At 41.9% G+C, this 19,283-nt stretch overlaps 1 protein-coding gene across 3 annotated transcripts in view; it reads right to left on the bottom strand.

Moving 5' to 3' along the window:
• The window catches only part of THBS4 (thrombospondin 4), a 90,156-nt gene that overhangs the window by 29,176 nt on the left and 41,697 nt on the right, over window positions 1-19,283 (bottom strand). Inside the window, exons 1-2 of one of the 3 annotated variants that reach the window (XM_023214940.3) lie at window positions 17,408-17,680; window positions 12,439-12,642 (exon numbers count right to left, since the gene is read on the bottom strand). In XM_023214940.3, the coding sequence (XP_023070708.2) occupies window positions 12,439-12,642; window positions 17,408-17,495 (292 nt within the window). In that variant the 5' untranslated portion in view covers window positions 17,496-17,680. Of the gene's footprint in view, window positions 1-562; window positions 579-12,438; window positions 12,643-17,407; window positions 17,681-19,283 lie in introns of those variants that run through there. The other 2 variants (XM_023214941.2, XM_026454262.1) reach the window with 2 other exon arrangements.

Genomic DNA, 19,283 nt, shown 5'->3' with positions numbered 1-19,283 from the left:
TGCTTCCTGAGGGAGAAGAATCAGAAAGACCTGGCAAGACAGACTAGCTAGACGGGCTTTCTGATTCCAGAACAATACTAATTTTCCTGAAGTAAAGTATTAAATAAATATAAATAAATGGTAAGATGTATATAAATGTGGTATGAAGAGAAAGAAAATAATGGAATGGAGGAAAATAGACACAAATAGAAATTCTAAGGTATTTCTAATCTGGGATATAACAGAATCTTCTTCTTTTATTTAATGTTAATTGTTGAGAATTCACATGTACCCCTTAAATATGTAAAAATTATGTATCAATACAAATAATTTAAATCTGAATTTTTTTTTTTTTTTTTTTTGAGACAGAGTCTTGCTCTGTCACCCGGGCTGGAGTGCAGTGGCCTGATCTCAGCTCACTGCAAGCTCCGCCTCCTGGGTTTACACCATTCTCCTGCCTCAGCCTCCCAAGTAGCTGGGACTACAGGCGCCCGCCACCTCGCCCGGCTAGTTTTTGTTTTTGTATTTTTTTAGTAGAGATGGGGTTTCACCGTGTTAGCCAGGATGGTCTCAATCTCCTGACCTCGTGATCTGCCCATCTTGGCCTCCCAAAGTGCTGGGATTACAGGCTTGAGCCACCGCGCCCGGCCGAAAATTTTTTTAAATGTTGAGAATTTACAATAGTAACTGCACAGCTGGAAATTAGAACCATATATAGTAACCAAAAGAGGGAGAAACTGAGTCCAAACATATGCACTAACTCAATTTTTTAAAAACTTCTATTACATTACTATTTAGAACAGTTTTGCAAATACCTGGAGTTTTTACAGGCCAAGAAAAATACCACTTGGACCACCAAACTTGAATTAGGTCACACACACACTCACTCACTATCTCCTTATTTCAGTTATGGCCACTACCTCTGTTCTCTACATTAACTGTTTCAGAGGATGCACATACTGGCTTATAACAAAAACTCTTGATTTTTCCTCCCCAAACTAAGATTTCTGTGAAATTCAAAAGAAACATATTTTCTTGGGCATGTTGCCTGCTTTTAACAGGGCTTCACAGGGCATGTGGGCCATGGTTTATTTTCATAACTAAATAGCTGCGTTTAATTTGATGAATAGTACCTAGTGGGATACTTTATATACAGCAGGTGCACGCTAAATGTTGCTAATATAAACTTTCAACGTATAATTAAATGATTGCATTTAAAGCTTTTTAGAAAGAAAATAAAGTTTAGAGAGTAGCAATTCAACATCTAATTCAAGGTAGCAAAACCTATTGTGTTCATACTCTCACTGAAGTGGTTTCTGTACTTCTGCCTTGCCTTTTGTTGCAATGTAACACTCAAATGACAAATCCCTCATGCCCCTAGATCTCAAGACGATAGCAAAAGAAAACGCACGCAAGGAAAACCATGGAAACTTCCATCCTCGCAATGGCTGTTAGCAGAAAAATTATCAAGTGCCTTGACGTTTCCCATTCTTCACAATTGATCCAATACTCATTTCTCTTATGGCTTCCATTTTTCATTTTCTTTTTTATTGCAAATTCTTTACTTCAGTGCCTCTACACTTATTTTATCATCAGAGCAGTTAGACTACCCAGAGGGCAAGCAGGCTCAGGAAACTCAATGTTTTCACGTCCGTCATACAGAGTCCAGGAAAAGCAGAAAGTTCTGGCCCCAGGAGCCTGCAGCCTGTTGGGTGTGAGTTTTCCTCACCTTCTCCAGAGGCAGCATCATCGGGAAGGGGAAGAGAACAGACAGGGTTCCCTTCCTCTTGCCAGCCCCCTTTCCCGGTGCTCATCTCACCCTATCTTATCCCAACACATCCACACATAGTAGAAGGAGCAAAACGCAGAGGAAAACACTACAGAGGGAGGAGGATGACCGTTTCATCCCTCTGGGAAGGAAGAAGCAGCCAGGCCCCTGAGGCTGGAACCATCCCACCTCCCAGCTTGACCACACCTCTGCCTGGCCACCACCCTGGAGAGCACTCAGGAAAACAGTCACTGGGTATGAAACAGCATTTGCCAAATTATAACTCAGGAAATTATGACAGTGAAAGAAATCAGACCTAACTGACTCTATCTAGCTTCTAACACCTAAGCTTTCCTTGTTCATTCCTGGGCATAGGCCGAACAAACTTTGGGAAAGAATTCAGCAGATGGTTTGACTCTGAAGCAAAATTGGTAACAGCCCTTTCCCGAAGACTCCTTTCTTGCCTGGGGACCAGTCTGCCTTTAAAGGACTAATAAATTAGCTACAGGATTAGAAATTACAGTTTAGGGGTCATGCAGCCTCTGGCTCCAAGAGTCTGAACCTCCCCAAATTGCTGCTAGGGTAACATCACTATTGTAAAGCCTAACATCAGTGCTTGAGATATTTTGCAGACCATGCACTCGACAGATCAGCTGACACCACCCAACCCAGTAATCTGGCCCAATCATTTCTGCCATCACACCCAGGAACAGAAGACATTAAGACAGACCTAACTTCGACCCCCTATGATTCCATTTCCAACAACCAATCAGCACTCCCCACTTCCCAAGCCCCTACCTGCAAAATTATCTTTAAAAACTCTGATCCCCGAATGCTAGGGGAGACTGATATGAGTAATAAACTCCAGTCTCCCACACAGCCAGCTCTCCGTGAATTACCCTTTCTCCATTGCAATTCCCCTGTCTTGATAAATGGGTTCTGTGTAGGCAGCAGGCAAGGTGGAACCCATTGAGTGTTTCCAGGTACAACTCTGTTTCTTCAGCTGTAGTACATTCAGTTCGCAGCCTCAGTTTTCACTCACCACCAGCTGCACAGGCTTTCTTGGCGATTGCAGTTGGTTATCCTGCAGGGTTGGTACCGAGAATGCAGTGCAGATTGGATTGGAATTGAAGGCTGTCAGTCAGTGGGTGCTCAAATCTCAAACGACGTCTCTGCCTCTGCTCCACCTCTGGGCTTCTCTGTTAGATTCCTGCCTCCCCTTCCTACTTTAGGGCTCTTTCTGCATGGACTTTTTGGACTGAGAGATTGAACTTCTTAGAGGACCGTTCTGATCAAGTTACTGCCTCCTCAAAGCAAGCAAGGAAGCAAATGAAATCCTTCAATAACTCCCTAGTGGATTCTAAATAACGTTTCAACTCCTTATCCCAGGACTGGCCCTAATCTTCCCATCACCTTAAGTCCCTCCCTGTTGCCAAGTCTATATCTTACTGATTTTCCCACATCCCATAGTATCTGAGGGCACCACTACAACTACCTATGAAGTGAAAAAAATAGATAAAATAGAGTGTGTCCACTCTGACTTTTATTACTCACAATTATGTCTCTTTTTAAATGTGGAACACTTTGTTGGTTATATAAATCCTTTCCCTCTAAACTTGGCATCTTTGTGTAATTGACAATTTGGGGCCCGATTTTATGGCACTGTCCAAAAGCTACATTTCCATGCTTGGGACCAGCCGGACACAGGAACCACATAGCCTAGTCTGATTAAATACGATTTCAGTGACTGGCAGGAGATTAAAAAGCAAGCCCAGGCAGTGAAGATTTGAAATATTGCTATCTTCAGAAAGAATTTTCAAAAGGTGCTTTCTGAAAAGTAGACCTGGTAGTCAAAAATATTATGATATGTTGAATGTCAAAGTTATGAAGCAGGGTGCCAGCTTTAAAGAACTGGAAATGATAATATTTTGTCTGTTTGGGCAAAGGAGTCCAGAGTGGCCTGGCCTGCAGGCAGCAAACTCACAAAGGTAGTCCGGAGCTCTTTGCTTTATTTGGCAAATGGCTTTGCTCTTTGGCACTTTTAAACATATGATGGAAGCCATCATTGTCAACCTTTCCTCTTCTTTTAAAATAATTGTACATTTAAAAATTGCCTCCTTGACATTAATGTCTCTTGTGATGGATATGCTTGTTTGCCTTTGCTTATTTATCTTCATGCCCTATACACGAGGTCTTTGTAACTTTAGTGCTTTGGAAATACATAGAAAAGGTAAATCAGCAAAGTGCTTTTTCTGAAAGTACTCTGGGTGACTCCTAGCTGTGATAAAGGCGGTCTGTTTCAAAGTTTTCTTATGGCAGTTTGGACAATGTAATGTATACAGAGTATACACACACACACACACACACACACACACACATCTATCTAGTGAAAGGAAACACAGCAAGTATGCTAAACATCTGCAGAGGGCTTTATGTTTTGAAAAAGTATGAGACTCATCATAGTATGCAACTATCTGGTAGGCAACAAAGCTGTGAGTGTGCACAGAAGCACAAGGTCATGTTACAGGAGAGAACTGCAAAGCAATTTCTTAAGTGCCCATGAAACTTCTCTAGCCTTGGTAGAATGACAAAATACGACCATTATAAGTCATCCAGCTTAATATCTCACTTCACAAATTCCTTCAATAAAAGTGCAGCCTCTACCAGCACATTTCCAGTAACAAGGAACTCATTACTTTGCAGAGAAGCCCATTTCACTTTTGGATCACTCTCCAAGATTTTCCTAATACAGAGCCAATACGTTTCCTCTGTCTTCTACCAATGGATCCTAATTTTACTCTTCAGAGCTAGAGAGAGATTTACTCTGATCTTCATTCCAAATGACATTTTTCAAATATTATTTTAAAATTATTTTTAATTATTTTTATTTTTTTGAAACAAGATCTTGTCCTGTTACCCAGGCTGGAGTGCAGTGGCATGGTCATGACTCACTGCAGCCTCAAACTCCTAGGCTCAAGTGATCCTCCTGCCACAGCCTCCTGAATAGCTAGAGCTACAGGCATGTACCACCAAGTCTGGCTAATTTTTAAAAAATGTATTTTTGGCCGGGCACAGTGGCTCACGCCTGTAATCCCAGCACTTTGGGAGGCTGAGGCAGGCGGATCACGTGGTCAGGAGTTTGAGACCAGCCTGGCCAACATGGTGAAACCCTGTCTCTACTAAAGACACACGCAAAAATAATTAGCTGGGCACGGTGGCGTGTGCCTGTAATCCCAGCTACTCAGGAGGCTGAGGCAGGACAATTGCTTGAACCTGGGAGGTGGAGGTTGCAGTGAGCTGAGATCGTGCCATTGCACTCCAGCCTGGGCAACCGGCTGAGACTCTGTCTCAAAAAAAAAAAAAAAAAAAAAAAAAAAATATATATATATATTTTAATTTTTTACCCAGACTCGTGTTGAATGTGTGGGCTCAAGTGATACTCCTGCCTCAGACTCCCAAAGTGCTGGGATTACAGGCATGAGCCACTGTACCTAGCCTGTTTTTCAAACATTGTAAGGCAAATTTCATATTTTTCATGTCTTCTGTCTGGCTCCTTCATTTCTCTAGTTCCTTTAACTTTTCTACTTAAATGTGGTAAACAAAACAAAACCCCAAAACGGGGCCCAGATAGGTGCTCTTTTTGTGACTCTTTTCAAGATAATCTTTGACTTGACAGTGTCTCTGTGAAATGTGTCCAGGACTAGACACAGTATTAGATGTGGCCTGGACAGTTAAGAGTACAGTGGGACTATTAGCTTTCTTAACCTGGCCATATGTATGCGCTAATGAAACCTAAAATATAGGGAGCTTTTTATAAACAGTTGCATCACAGTATCGGTTCATTCATTCATTCGGCAAACATTTTTGAGTATCCATTATGTGTCAGGCACTATCCTCAACACTGATTAGGATTTGTTGTTGATCAGAACTCTTAGGATAGATGTCTCACATCCTGAACTTCTGCAATTTGCTTTTCACTCCTAGTTGATAGCTTTACATTTATTCTTGTTGAATTTAATCTGATTGATTTTGGCCCATTGTATTATCTGGTAGGAAATTGTAAATATCAATGATAGCATCCAATATATTCGACTCTTTTCTAGCTTTGAATTGCAAACACGATAAAATGCTGTCTTTGCTCAAGTCACTGACATGTTGGACAGTTCAATACCCAAGACAGAGCCGTGTCAAAAACCACTAGATAATTTGCTATACAGTGATTATCAACCCCTAGTGGTACTACAATCTAGCTTTTTCTTTTTTATATTATTTAGAAAGGTATAATAAGCAACTTCATCCAATTCTTTTCTGAAGTCAGATACATTATGCTCACAGCATGGTTTTTATCTATCAGCTTTGAAATTTTACTGAAAAAAAGTTTGACATGATTTATTCTTAGTAAACCCATTTTGTCTTTAAAAAAATCAGATTTCTTTTCTAGGCAATCCCAAAATACATGAATAATCATATAACCCTCTGGAGCTCTGTCCTAAATTTCCGTAGCCTGTGGTTTTCAGAATCCACCTTCCCTTCTTTATAAAAATGGAAACATTTGCCTGTCCTGTCTTTTAGGACCTTTCTGTTCTCTACGATTTCGAAATGATACTAACAGGGGCTCCACTATCACTTTCTTCACTAACTATCCCAATATGTAATTCATCTGGACCTGAATAGTTAGTCTCACTAAAGAGAGTGGGTGTTTTTCTGTTATCTCCTCATCTAGCTTGGATTTTTGTTTTCTTTTAACCATTCTTGACAATTTGAAGAACATTCCCCTTGATGGGTAAGATAGAAACAGAAGAGCCATCTATGACTTACCTCAATCACCTGTTAATCTCCCATTACCTATTCCAGGAGGTGGGCTTATTTCTTCCATATTTTCCACATCTTATTCTGAACATGGCTAAAAACATCCATTTTATTATCTTATGTGTGAATCACCAACTTTGACTCAATTAGGTTTTAGCTTTTCTGTCCTAATTTTTATAGTTTTGTGTCAAATTTTAAAATTCTTTCCATCTTCTGCATATGACCACTTTAAAATTAAGCTAATTCAAGGGCATCTCATAGGAATACTGTGAAAGTTAAAAGGGAAAATAGGCTTTACGCTTTTAACACAGTCCTGGTACCTTAAAAAGACTCCATAGGGCCGGGCGTGGTTGCTCACGGCTGTAATCCAAGCACTTTGGGAGGTTGAAGCAGGTGGATCACCTGAGGTCGGGAGTTTGAGACCAGCCTGACCAACATGGAGAAACCCTATGTCTACTAAAAATACAAAAATTAGCCGGGCCTGGTGGCGCATGCCTGTAATCCCAGCTACTTGGGAGGCTGAGGCAGGAGAATTGCTTGAACCTGAGAGGCAGAGGTTGCAGTGAGCCAAGATCATGCCATTGCACTCCAGCCTGGGCAACAAGAGTGAAACTCCATCTCCAAAAAAAAAAAAAAAAAAGACTCCATAAATATTATTATTAATGTTTGAGGCCCCTCAATTTTTCCACTTATTATTGGGTCTAAAATTTTATTTTTTAAGCTCTACCATCTCTCTTAATCTATATTTCTCTTTAGCTTGCAAGCTTCAGAACCACTACTCTGAACTATTTGCATGTCCTATCCTTAGGCTAAGGAGTTTGACTGACACTCTCTGGTCATTACAGCAAACACTTTGGGTTTCCTTCACTTCACAGCACCAAGTTGTTCTGAGACAATCATACTAAGACTAAAGAAGTTCTCCTTTTCTTCTTCTGAAAGGTGAAACTGTCATCAAGGCAAGCCAGGAGTTTACCAAACCATCATCATTAGAAAACAGTTGCCTAAACAGCGGACATCTCTCTCTCTAATACTGTTTAAGAATATGAAAATTTTATTGAGCCTCATAGTCTAAAGAAAGTTATTATACCTTATATAATTCAGTTCTTGCAATCAACCTGAGAGGTAGCTATTATTGTCCCCATTTATAGACAATCAACCAGGGCTAAGAGAGATTCAGAGATGTATTTATAGTGATGCAGTTTGTGACTCAAACTCAGGATACAACCTGGAAAGTTGTCTTTATGCCAGATACTAGAAGAACATCAGCCATATCTTCTATCCAGCCAGGTGGTTTCTGAAGGATGCTTATTTCTATCAAGATTTAAAGCCTGTATTACTAATAACCTGGCAGATCACTTCTACCAGAAATACTACCTGTATCCTCTTATATCCTATTCCAAAAGGCCTTCAACATTTATTCATTAAAATAATATATATATATCTTTTGGCATGGTGCGGTGGCTCAGACTTGTAAGCCCTACACTTTAGGAGGCTAAGACAGGAGGATCACTTGAGGCCAGGAGTTCGAGACCAGCCTGGCTAACATGGCAAAACCCCATCTCTACTAAAAAAGTTGAAAAATTAGCCGGGTGTAGTCATGCGCACATGTAGTTCCAGCTACTCGGGAAGCTGAGGCAGGAGAATCAGTTGAACTTAGGAGGCAGAGGCTGCAGTGAGCCGAGATCTAGCCACTGTACTCCAGCCTGAGTGATGGAGCAAGACTCTGTCTCAATAAATAAATACATAATTTTTTGTTATTATCCACCGTGTGTCAGATATTGTGGAATCCCAGAATTTCACAATGGTGTATGTCATTTTTCACAAACAAGTTTATTCTTCTCAGCCTCCATTTATTCTTTTCAATCTGCCCATGAACCACTTCTATGTACAAGGCACCTTGCTAAATGCTGTAGCAGATGCAAAGATAAGGGCTGCACAGTCCCTGTCTCAAGGGAGCTCCCAACCAAACGAAGAGAAGACTTAGAAGTAATTCAAGTACAAGATGAGCTAAGATGAATGTCTTCTTTAAGAGGTACAAAGTCATATTAGAAAGAATATCAGAAGGAGCTGGAGATGAGTCTTGAATGTGTAGGATTTGGGTGTTGAGAGGTGATGTAGGACATGTGCCGAGGGAGCAGAGAGCAGGAACAAAAGGATGGAGGAGAGACAGCATGTGCAGCCCCAAAGAATGGCAATAGCCTATCTTGCTGAAGCTCAGGCTGTATGGAGGTTGGAACGAGGAATAAACTGGAAAGGCTGCTTGGGGCCATGCAGTGGAAGCCCTGAATGCCTCACTGAGACATGGGTACATTATTCGGTTTGGAAAGGGGGCCACTAGAGGTCTCAGAGGTCAGGTGTATCTTGATCCAAATTGTGTCTGTGAACAGTAATTTGGTGGTCTGGGGTAGGCTGACTTGGAGAGGGTGAGAATAGTAGCAGAGAGCTCAGTGGCAAACTCTTTCTCTGCAGTCTTCATTAGCTACATTTTAATTTGTTCCAGGAGGTCATATGGTGCCCAGATGACCAAATTCTGCTCTTTGATGCTATGTAGTCACCCTCCTTCATCTCCTAGTCCTGGACTTTAATGGAGGAAAGGGTGTGTTTTATTTCCTACTCAGGTGTTTTAAGTCAGTAGAGATCCATTTGGATTTCTTCTGTTTCCCTGTTTTCCATGCAAATCAGCAGAAGAGGAGATCAGCTGAACCTTGGCCAGATGAATGCTGGCTGGAGCCTACCATGTCCAGGAAGATAATTTATGGAGGGTTGTGCGGAGAATTATGTCAAGCCAGCATGGCTACCACTGAACGCTTCAGTGGGGAGTCTCAACCACAGGCTCTGTCTTTTCCTTGGATCTGATGGACCCAGTGACTTCTTTTTATTGCTCCAGTGAGAATGGACTTCTCCTTCCTGGAACTTTTATATTCACCAGTGCTGGCAAGTCTTCGCACTTTTTCCGACTGCTCCAGTGAAACAACTTCTCTGTGTCACTTTTCAACTCTCCAAGCACTAATAATACCATAAATCCCTCTTTGCCTTATAAGAATTCTCATTTCTAGATTCTTCCAGGACTCCTTCTGTCCCCATAGTTTCTAAGAACAATTTGTCTTTCCTAATAGGTTGGAGGGTAGGGAGATATTCATCTTTCAGTTCTTCATCTCAAACCTTTCATCTTTTCCTCTAAACTTTTTTTTTTTCTTTTGAGACAGAGTCTCGCTCTGTTGCCCAGGCTGAAGTATGGAGTGCAGCGGCACGATCTCAGCTCACTGCAACCTCGGCCTCGTGGGTTTAAGCAATTCTCCTGCCTCAGCCTCCCGAGTAGCTGTGACTATAGGCATGTACCACCATGCCCGGCTAATTTTTGTATTTTTAGTAGAGATGGGGTTTCTTCATGTTGGCCATTCTGCTCTCGAACTCCTGCCCTCAGGTGATCTGCCTGCCTCAGCCTCCCAAAGCGCTGGAATTACAGTCCCTAAAATTTTTGATCAGCTGGTATTTACAGCTGACTGACATTACTGGTGATTCTTCAGAGGAATATAGTAACGATTCCCTTACCCTCTACCTACTGCCCATTAAATCTAGTGTTACTCTTGTCTATGCAAACTGAAAGGATCAGTTCAGGGGAAGTTGCTTCCTTGTGCTTCCCAGCAACACAGACTTTCCACAATGGGCTCACACATACTGACCAATTTAGAAATAGAGGGTGAGAGGCAGTGAGGGCAAAAGCTCGGAGCAGTTTTTTACTCTGTAGAGGAACTTCTGGCCATTAAGCTGGATGAACCAAAAAAAAAAAAAAAATCTTCGCAATGCCTCTGAAATAGACAGGTTAGGAGAAGTTGCTGATCCACAGATGAAGAACGGTGATTTTTACAGATCACAAACTGAGTAGCTGGGTTGTCAGAAGGTGAGCAGTTCCTTCAACAGATGTTAGGCAAAACGGGGCTGTTTGATTCCAGGCAGAGACATGGGCAGAATCACCTCTCATTGGGGCTGAAGATGGGAAAAGGGGGACAGGAATGGTTGACCCATCTGCTGGCTATGTCCCCAGACTCACTTTATTATCTGACACCTCCTTACGGCCCCTGACAGGCTGTGAGGCACATACAGAGAAAGCAGACTTGGGAGTAGAGTGGAAGCAAGGAAGAAGCATGTTGGAATTTGACAGAAAAGAAGGGGTTAAAATCCCGTTCCTTTACACTTTTAACTTTAGAGTCCTATGAAAATTAAGAATTAGAAACTTCTTTTATTTCCTAATGCCTACAGATTTAAGTGTACAATCTAAGAGAGAGTTTGAAGCACTAGGAAGTGTCTACTTTGTAAAGCAAACTGAAATAAACATAAAATCCAGCCAGAAGAACCAGTTCTCCTATTTTATTAAAAGCATGAAGCAGTAGGAACACACATCTGTCACATTCCTTAATAAACAGGAACAGGTGTTGTCCCCCGGGCAGGAGTGGAGGAGAAGGCAATGAAAAATAGTGACCATTTTCTTTGGGACTCACTTCTCAGTGCTTATAGTAACTTACTACGGCAATAAAACAAATGACAGCAGAGGAATCAAACCAGTGACAGGCCTGTGTCTGGCATTCACAGGGAGAAAAGAGCCCTATTTGTCCTATTCTACTGGTTAAGGTGTATTCTCTCCATCACAGCCAGGTAGGTGCTTATGGAGCTAGGAGCTAGGTCTACTGAGCACTGGCTTCAAAGGGAACATAAGAATGGTATGGGGTGGCTGTCATGGGCTGAATGTTTGTATCTGCCCCCTTCCTCCTGCCCCACCAAATTCATATATTGAACTCCTCATCTCCAGTGTGATGGTATTTGGAAGTGGGAGTTTTGGGAGATGATTAGGTTTAGATGAGGTCCTGAGGGTGTGGCCCTCATGATGGGAATAGTGACCTTATAAGAAGAGACACAAGGGAGCTTGCTGTCTGTCTGCATCATGTGAGGACACAATAAAAAGATGGCCATCTACAATCCAGGAACTGGGCACTTACGAGGATCCAAATCTGCTAGTAGTATGGTTTGGATATGGTCTGTCTGTCCCCAACAAAACTTGTGCTGAAAATTGGTCCCCAGTGTTGCAGTGCTGGGAGGTGGCGCCTTGTGGGAGGTGTATGGATTATGGGGGTGGATCTCTTACAAATGGCCTGGTGCCGTTCTTGAGATAGTGAGTTTCGGCTCTTGTGAAAATGGATTAGTTCTCAAGGGAATGGATTAGTTCCTGAGAGAGTAGGTTGTTATAAAGCTAGGATGCCCCTCAGGTTTTCTCCTCTTCCCATGTGTCTGCTCCCTCTTTGACCTTCTCCACCATGTTGTGACACAAGAAAGTCCTTGTCAGAAGCCAGGGCCATGCCCTTGAACTTCCAAGCCTACAGAACTGTGAGCTAAATAAATCTCTTTTCTTCATAAATTACCCAGTCTCAGGTAGTCTTTTATAGCAACACAAAACGGACTAGGATGGCACCATGATCTTAGACTTACCACGCTCTAGAACTGTGAGGCGTAAATGTCTATTGTTTAAGCCACATAGTCTATGGTATTTTGTTATAGCAGCCTGAGCTGCCTAAGATAGTGGCTGAATTGTCCCTTGTCCCGTCTGCTCCAGAACTGGATTCAGAATAACATAATGATGACACAATGTCAAAAGCCATCTTGGTCACGGCAATTCTTCTTTTTTTCTCCCAATGTCACTTTCTCCTTGAACTCACCACCCCCATATAGGTAAATATTTGTACAGTAAGAAGAATTCAATATTGAAAACTGAGATGACTAGTGAGTGAGAATATAATTGTACAAGAAAACCATCTCAAAGAAAGTATACCCCTAATCCTGGAATAGAAAAAGGAGATTTTTAAGAAAATAATTTCAGCAAATTTGCTTACCTTTGTTTAAGCGTCCCATCACAGTAAATTCAAAATATTTACTGTTGTCAGTTGAAGAGTAAAGACCGAAGATGGTGGCTGAACTTTTAGTCTGCAGCTTGAAGGTGGAAATCACATAGAGATCATTCAGGGTGGGATCTGTCAGGACTGGCAGCAGAGCGCCTGGGTTCAGCCTCTGACTGGAAGATGGGAGAAGGTCAAAGACTGGGGAGAAGGGAGAAAAGGGGTATAAGTGAAAGATTCAATTTGGGGGAAAACAGGGTTTTTTTGGTTGGGGGGGCAATTTGACAGTAAGCTACAAAGTAATGTAAACTAATCTTGTAATCCCTTTTCCATATTGGCAAACTCACCAGTTCTTCCCTGTTACTTTTACAGTGGCTGGACATCTGAGCCAGAAGAAATATAGCACAATATTCATCACTGGGTATAGCCTTCAAGAGAGGACTGAACTTGCAAACACAAAATTGGGTTTGGCTGAACAAGTAGCTCTGAAAATGCCCACCAGGAAAAGCACTAAAGGCTTAAAGTACAAGGGGGACTGGTGAAAGCATCCAAGCCATTGCTTTACTGATGTCCCCAAGCAGTGAATTTCTGTCACAGAGTCCCTTAGGCACCTCCAGGACCAGAGCCAATTGTGTTTTCCTGGTCAGTGACAAATGACTGAAATGCAGCAGAAAACATGGATATGGTGGTAGATGTGCTGGCGGAAAATGATTTGCTACCTTTGTGAGACCTAAGTGTTCCCTTTGTGGCTTTACAATTTTCCGGCATTTCTCTGTTTAAAAAAATCCCAATGTGGAAACAAAACAAAACAAAATGATGTGGTTTCTGTTTCTTGACTGTATCTTGACTTATAGAGTTGGTCTACAAAAATCAGAATCTGCATTTGTATTTGTATAAGTTGCTTTTGATCAAGCAAGCAGTACTTTCTCTCACAAACTTTGTAATATTTATGAAAGCTATGAGAGAGTATGCCTAGAGTCATTTAAAAGGCAAAGGCCAAATTTGGGTAATACTCAGTAGAAGTTACTTAGTATATCTATTAGCATATGCAAATATCACTTGAACAATTCCATAGCCTGCAGAAACTTCAGCACCTACAGCTGTCTCTTTTTTTTTTTTTTTTTTTTTGAGACAGAGTCTTGCTCTGTCGCCCAGGCTGGAGTGCAGTGGCCAGATCTCAGCTCACTGCAAGCTCCGCCTCCCGGGTTTACGCCATTTTCCTGCCTCAGCCTCCTGAGCAGCTGGGACTACAGGCGCCCGCCACCACAACTGGCTAACTTTTTGTATTTTTTTTTTTTTTTAGTAGAGACAGGGTTTCACCTTGTTAGCCAGGATGGTCTCGATCTCCTGACCTCGTGATCCGCCCATCTCGGCCTCCCAAAGTGCTGGGATTACAGGCTTGAGCCACCGTGCCCGGCCACAGCTGTCTCTTGGATATAATAACCTAGTTATTAAATGGGTAATATTGACAATTGATAAAGAGTTCTTACAAATCAATAAAATGATAAGCATCCTAACAGAAAAATGGGCAAGGAATATGAAAAGGCAATTTACATAAAAAGAATTACAATGACCATTAAGTATATAAATAAATGTTCATGTATTTATCTAATGATGCAGGAGTTGCTAACTTAAACAATAAGATATTGTTTTCACCATCGAGTTGGAAAACTAGTAAATACAACAGTACTCAACTGTTTGTGAGAGTTCAGGGAAATGGGCAGTCTCTGTACCACTGTGTAACATTTAAACTAGTATAAACATTTTGAAGACAGTTTAAACAACAGTATGAAAGGCTCTAAAACATATGTGCTCTTTAATCTAGCAATTTTACTTATGGGAATTTATCCTATGGAAATAATGGATAACATGGTAAATTATTTAGGTATAAGAATATTATACACTATTCTAGAATTTCTATTTAGGAAAGAATTAGGTGAAAATCTAATTGGAAGAGAGGTAAACCTGAGCTCTGTTGGCATAGCATTTTGCTATGAAAATATTAACTGTTCTTAGCAAAAAAAAAAAAAAAAAAAAAAAAGAAGGGCTTGGCTGAGATTGAGGGGATGGTTAAAATCATCCCAAACCATCCTGTGACACTCGCACTTGTTCAATAAATTATTATTTACAATATCAAAACACCAAAAACAACTTAAGGGTTCTATATTACAACCCTGGCTAAATACATTTTGATTCTTCCAAAAAGCAGAATACTACCTAATTTTAAAGCGTAGCTGAATACTTACAGATGTGGAAAGATGTTCATGATACATTAAGAAAAAAGGATTCTAAAACTATACGTATAACATAATTCCATTTGAAATATATTTTCACGTAGAGAAAGATTTGAAATGAAAGACAACAACATGTTAATGTTAATAGAAGCTATCCCTGGGTTGCATAAATATAAGTTTTAAATTTCTTATTTTTTGCTTTTCTAACTTTTATCTTTGCTACAATAGGCAGGTATTGCTTTTGTAATAAGAATGAATAAAAGTTCTAAAGCAAACAGGCAAAAACCTAATTACTCAAGAATGTCTGCCCTTTTTAAAAGGCAACTTGTCTTCAAACTGGATCTATATTGTATTTTTCGCATGTACCGGGGTCCTTACACAGTAATGAATTTAATTGGAAAGTAGAACATTTACTGTGTTCCTCTTAGTGCCTATATCCCTAAACCATAAACACTGTTGCCTACTGCATTTCAAAAGGGAAATTGGATTTTTTAATTTTCAAGAGAATTGGAAACTTTACATTTCCACTAATGAGGGCAAATGGAAATAAGGTATTATGTTTTAAAGTTCCATTCAGGACAAAACATCTTCAGAAAAGAGATATATTTTTAAAGTATGGGAACTACCTTCAAAATAAAATTCTTAGTTCTCTTGATTTTTGCTTTGACTATGATCAGGTCTATGATGTAATTCAAGCTAAACTTGCTGTATTTCAATCTATGGTTTATCTGATTCGTTTGCATCTCTCTCAAGAGGCAGAGATGGGATTACTTAGTAATGAACATAGAGAGTGTTTTGAAAAGGAAATGAGACACTACCATTTTCTATTAATGTTATTACGTTTTAGTAAAAGTGCCAGGATCAAAGCACAATCCTCTAGTGTTAGAGGTGAAATTACTGCTACCAATGAGCCCAGCTACCATGGTATATAAATTGAATATATACTAATTTAAGACTAGCAATGCAGCTCAGAGGAAGAAGGAGATAAGCAAATTATTCTGTTAAGCCTGATAATTGCAGACTAGATAATGCAATAAAAGAATCTATTAGAAAGTTGACTTAATCAGATCATCTACAGCAACTAAATTAACCAGATAATTTAGGTTATATAGGCTGAGTTCAAGTCTCCATAAAATGGTCAGGTATGTCTGAGAAACAGCATACCTAAGGCACACCATGACGCTGTATGTTCAAAAGTCAAGAATGCATATAATGCAAAAAAATTATACCTATAAATTCAAACTTGCCAAATATCAGCACAATAAGACTTTTGAAGTGTCTTTAAAAGCTTCCTTTCCTACCTTCCTAGAAGTATGGGGCACAGACTACAGCATTTGAAATATTTCAACACAAACTAAAAGTTAGCAGCACTCTAGACCCTGAAACCACAATTCTGGTTGTCTGGTCTGGGATGAAAACGAGTTATTTGGCGAAATGCAGTTTAAATGGGCGATTCCAGCAGCAGGAGGGAGGGGAGTTGAGAACACCCTCATAGGCATTCTTTGCTCTGGCTTCAAGAGGAAAAACAACTTTTACTTCACGTTGTGTGTCTCTTCCAGTTTTATTTCCATAGTCAGTAATAAATCAACCCAGGCACCAAGTTCAAACAGATGAAGCTCACCCCTGACCAGTTAGGGCCAGTTATAGCCCTAAGATTGTTTTTTTTTTTTTTTTTTTTTTTTTGCTTAAATTATGTCTTTCTTTTGGTCTTTACAAAAAAACTGTTTGCTTTCTACCCAATGGCTATCTCACCCCATTTAACTAAGGGGTTTGAGGACTGTCCAAGTATCTTTTCACATTATTTATATTTTTACCTTTTCATAGAAAAAGATCAATTTTTTTTTTTTAATTATAGATTCAGGGGGTACATGTGCAAGTTTGTCACGTGGGTGTATTGCATAAGGTGGGATTTGAGCTTCTAGTAAACACATCACCCAGTGAACGTAGTACCCAAATGGTGGTTTTCCCAACCCTCACCCCCACTTTTGGAGTCCCCAGTGTCTACTGTTTCCACCTTTATGTCCACATGTATCCACTGTTTAGCTCTCACTTGCGAGAACGTGCTATTTGGTTTTCTGTTCCTGCCTTAATTAACTTAGGAAAATGGCCTCCAGCTGCACTCATCTTGCTGCAAAGAACATGATTTCACTGAAAAAGACCAGTTTTTCAGCCCTTCCTATTTATCTCAGAAATTAAGACATCAAGCCAACTCTTGAAAGAAACGTTCTCTTTGGCGTTCAAGCAAAGTCAGAGCAGAAAATGCAGGTGGCAGGGCAAGTAGAGTAATTCTGCGTCTTTCTCAGGGATGTCAAGAGCAGACTCTGGGCGAACATCGCTCTGCCTATGGAAGAATTTAGGGTGCAAGGCTGCCTGGAGGGAACCGGCACAGGATGCAGGACCCGCAGTTCACCCTACACGAGAGCCTAACATGTTAGAGGTCTAGCGCCGTGTAGCAAGTTTTGAAGGCAACCCCGCGTCTTTGCATAGTTTGAATCAATTTTACATCCCCCACCTATTTAGGGAATTGTTCCCATCATTGGATAATCGAATTTCAGAAAATTCTAGACTAATCACTACGTCCAATCACAATATGCTTTTTTGGGCCCGGGAGGAACAGAGAGGGGCTGAGCAAGGGCCCAGGAACACAGGGCCGAGCAGGTCCCTCCTCCGCTCGCTCCGCGGATGGGGCACCCGGTGCCTGTGGCCCCCGGGACCGACCCGAACCCACTTACCCTGGGGGGTGGCCTGGGCGCCGGCCCCCAGCCACGGCTGCAGGACCAGGTGCAGCAGGAGGACGGCGGCTCCGCACGGGGCCAGCATCTTGGCTCTTCCTGCTCCCCGCGAGGCCTGGGGCGACAGCGGCGTTGGCCCTGTCTGGGGGTCCCCGGGCCGTGCGTTGAACCTCGGTCGGGGCCCGGGCCGGCGGCGCAGGTGACCCGTGCTCGGAGTCCGGGCTGCCGTCGGGGGAGGCGCTCGCGTCCCGGCCGCGCGGTGCTTGGGAGCTGGCGGCTGTGCTCTGCGGCCGCGGCCCGGCGCTTTATGGTGCGGCCGGGCGGGGGAGGGCCGGGGCGGGGGCGGCCCCCTTGGCGGGATCCCCTGTCCCGGGAAGAGCTGGGCAGCTGGAGCCGCAAGCCGGGGCCGCAGGGAGAAAGGCGCGGGTGTGAGGATGGGAAGGAGCCTGGACGGACCAGGTCCTGGGGTGGGTGTAGACACGGCCCCGACGCGCCAGGGTAGGAGCGAAGATGGGCAGTCCGGGCTGGAGAGAAAGGGGTGCTGAGCAGAGGCACTCGGGGCCACAGGGGAGAAAGGAGCTGGAGGAAAGGGGCGAAAGCGAGGAAGAAAGTGACACTGACCCACCAGCTTTGGGCACCTTCAGTCCCCCACCCTTGTGCTCCTTTTGTTTTCTAAAAAGAGGACTACCCGTTGGATGGGCTTTGAACGCCCACCTTGGGTTCCCTTGAGAAAGAATCCTGAAGTTCTCCAGGAACGCTCTGCCTCCTAACGTGGCCCAGAGAGCAACGAGTTTCTTTTATTTCTTCAAGCTTTTCTTGAATACTTGAAAGGCTGAATGTTTTTCTCTATCGTTTTGAGACACAGTGAAAGGAAAGTTTTTGTGTTTTTAATGGAAATAAAACACATCTCAAGGAATCCATCCAGACAGAGCCATTTCTAGGCTGGTGAATCTGTGCTTTATGGAGAATTTGTTTTCAGTTTGGTTTCCAAACGTCTTGCTTGCCCACCTCTATTCCTCTGTCACCAAAGATTCCATGTGACAGTTTAAAGGTGCGGGGGTAGGACTCGAAAGAGATCGAGGGAAGGCAAGTAATTCGTCCTCCTCCTCGGTAAAGCTCCCGGAATGATATGGATTAACTAGAGGAAAAAATATTTGATAAACAGTGACAAAAATTTCTCCTCTGTAACAATCTCGACTAATGGAGAAGATCCAGCAAAGTACTGCTATCTCTTTTATGTCTCAAATAATTCCATTTCAAAGTTTAATAAGCCGCAAACTGGGAGATTCATGCACCATTTTATCCCCAAACTGTGCTAAAATAACCTGACACCAATTACTACTCAATTTACAGCTATCTGCAGAGTTCTCTAATATGTAAGGTCCAGTACAGGTCTATCTAGGGTTCCTTTAATGCCGCATTACACTAAAGTCACTCTCTGGAATGGGGCACCATATGTCTACACATGAGAGAGCACTGAGAGACACAGAGGATGTCCATACAATGAGATGGACTAGATTTGGGAATCTTCAAATCTCCAGACCATGTTCCCAGGAGTAGCCTGGATTTGAGAGGAATCCAGGTTCCCAACCTACGCTTCAAGCAGAACAGCCTTGCTTTTCTATGTTTTGTACAGTAGACTTCAGAGATTAAGGTTTTCTGTGAAGACAATGTTTGGATGTTCAAAATTTTGAAAGCCACTATTCAGTGGTTCTCAGCTGGTTGGGTATATCAGAATCTCCTGGGGAATTTAAAAAACAGTGATTAGGTGCCTACAGGGAACAAATGAAACCAGTCATCAAAAGAAACAATATACTATATCACACCATAGACTACTCTGATACATAAAAGAGGGTTACTCCTTAAATGACTCACT

Source organism: Piliocolobus tephrosceles, chromosome 4, assembly GCF_002776525.5.
Source record: "Piliocolobus tephrosceles isolate RC106 chromosome 4, ASM277652v3, whole genome shotgun sequence".
NCBI lineage: Eukaryota > Metazoa > Chordata > Mammalia > Primates > Cercopithecidae > Piliocolobus > Piliocolobus tephrosceles.
This window is presented reverse-complemented; position numbering and strand designations above follow the sequence as displayed.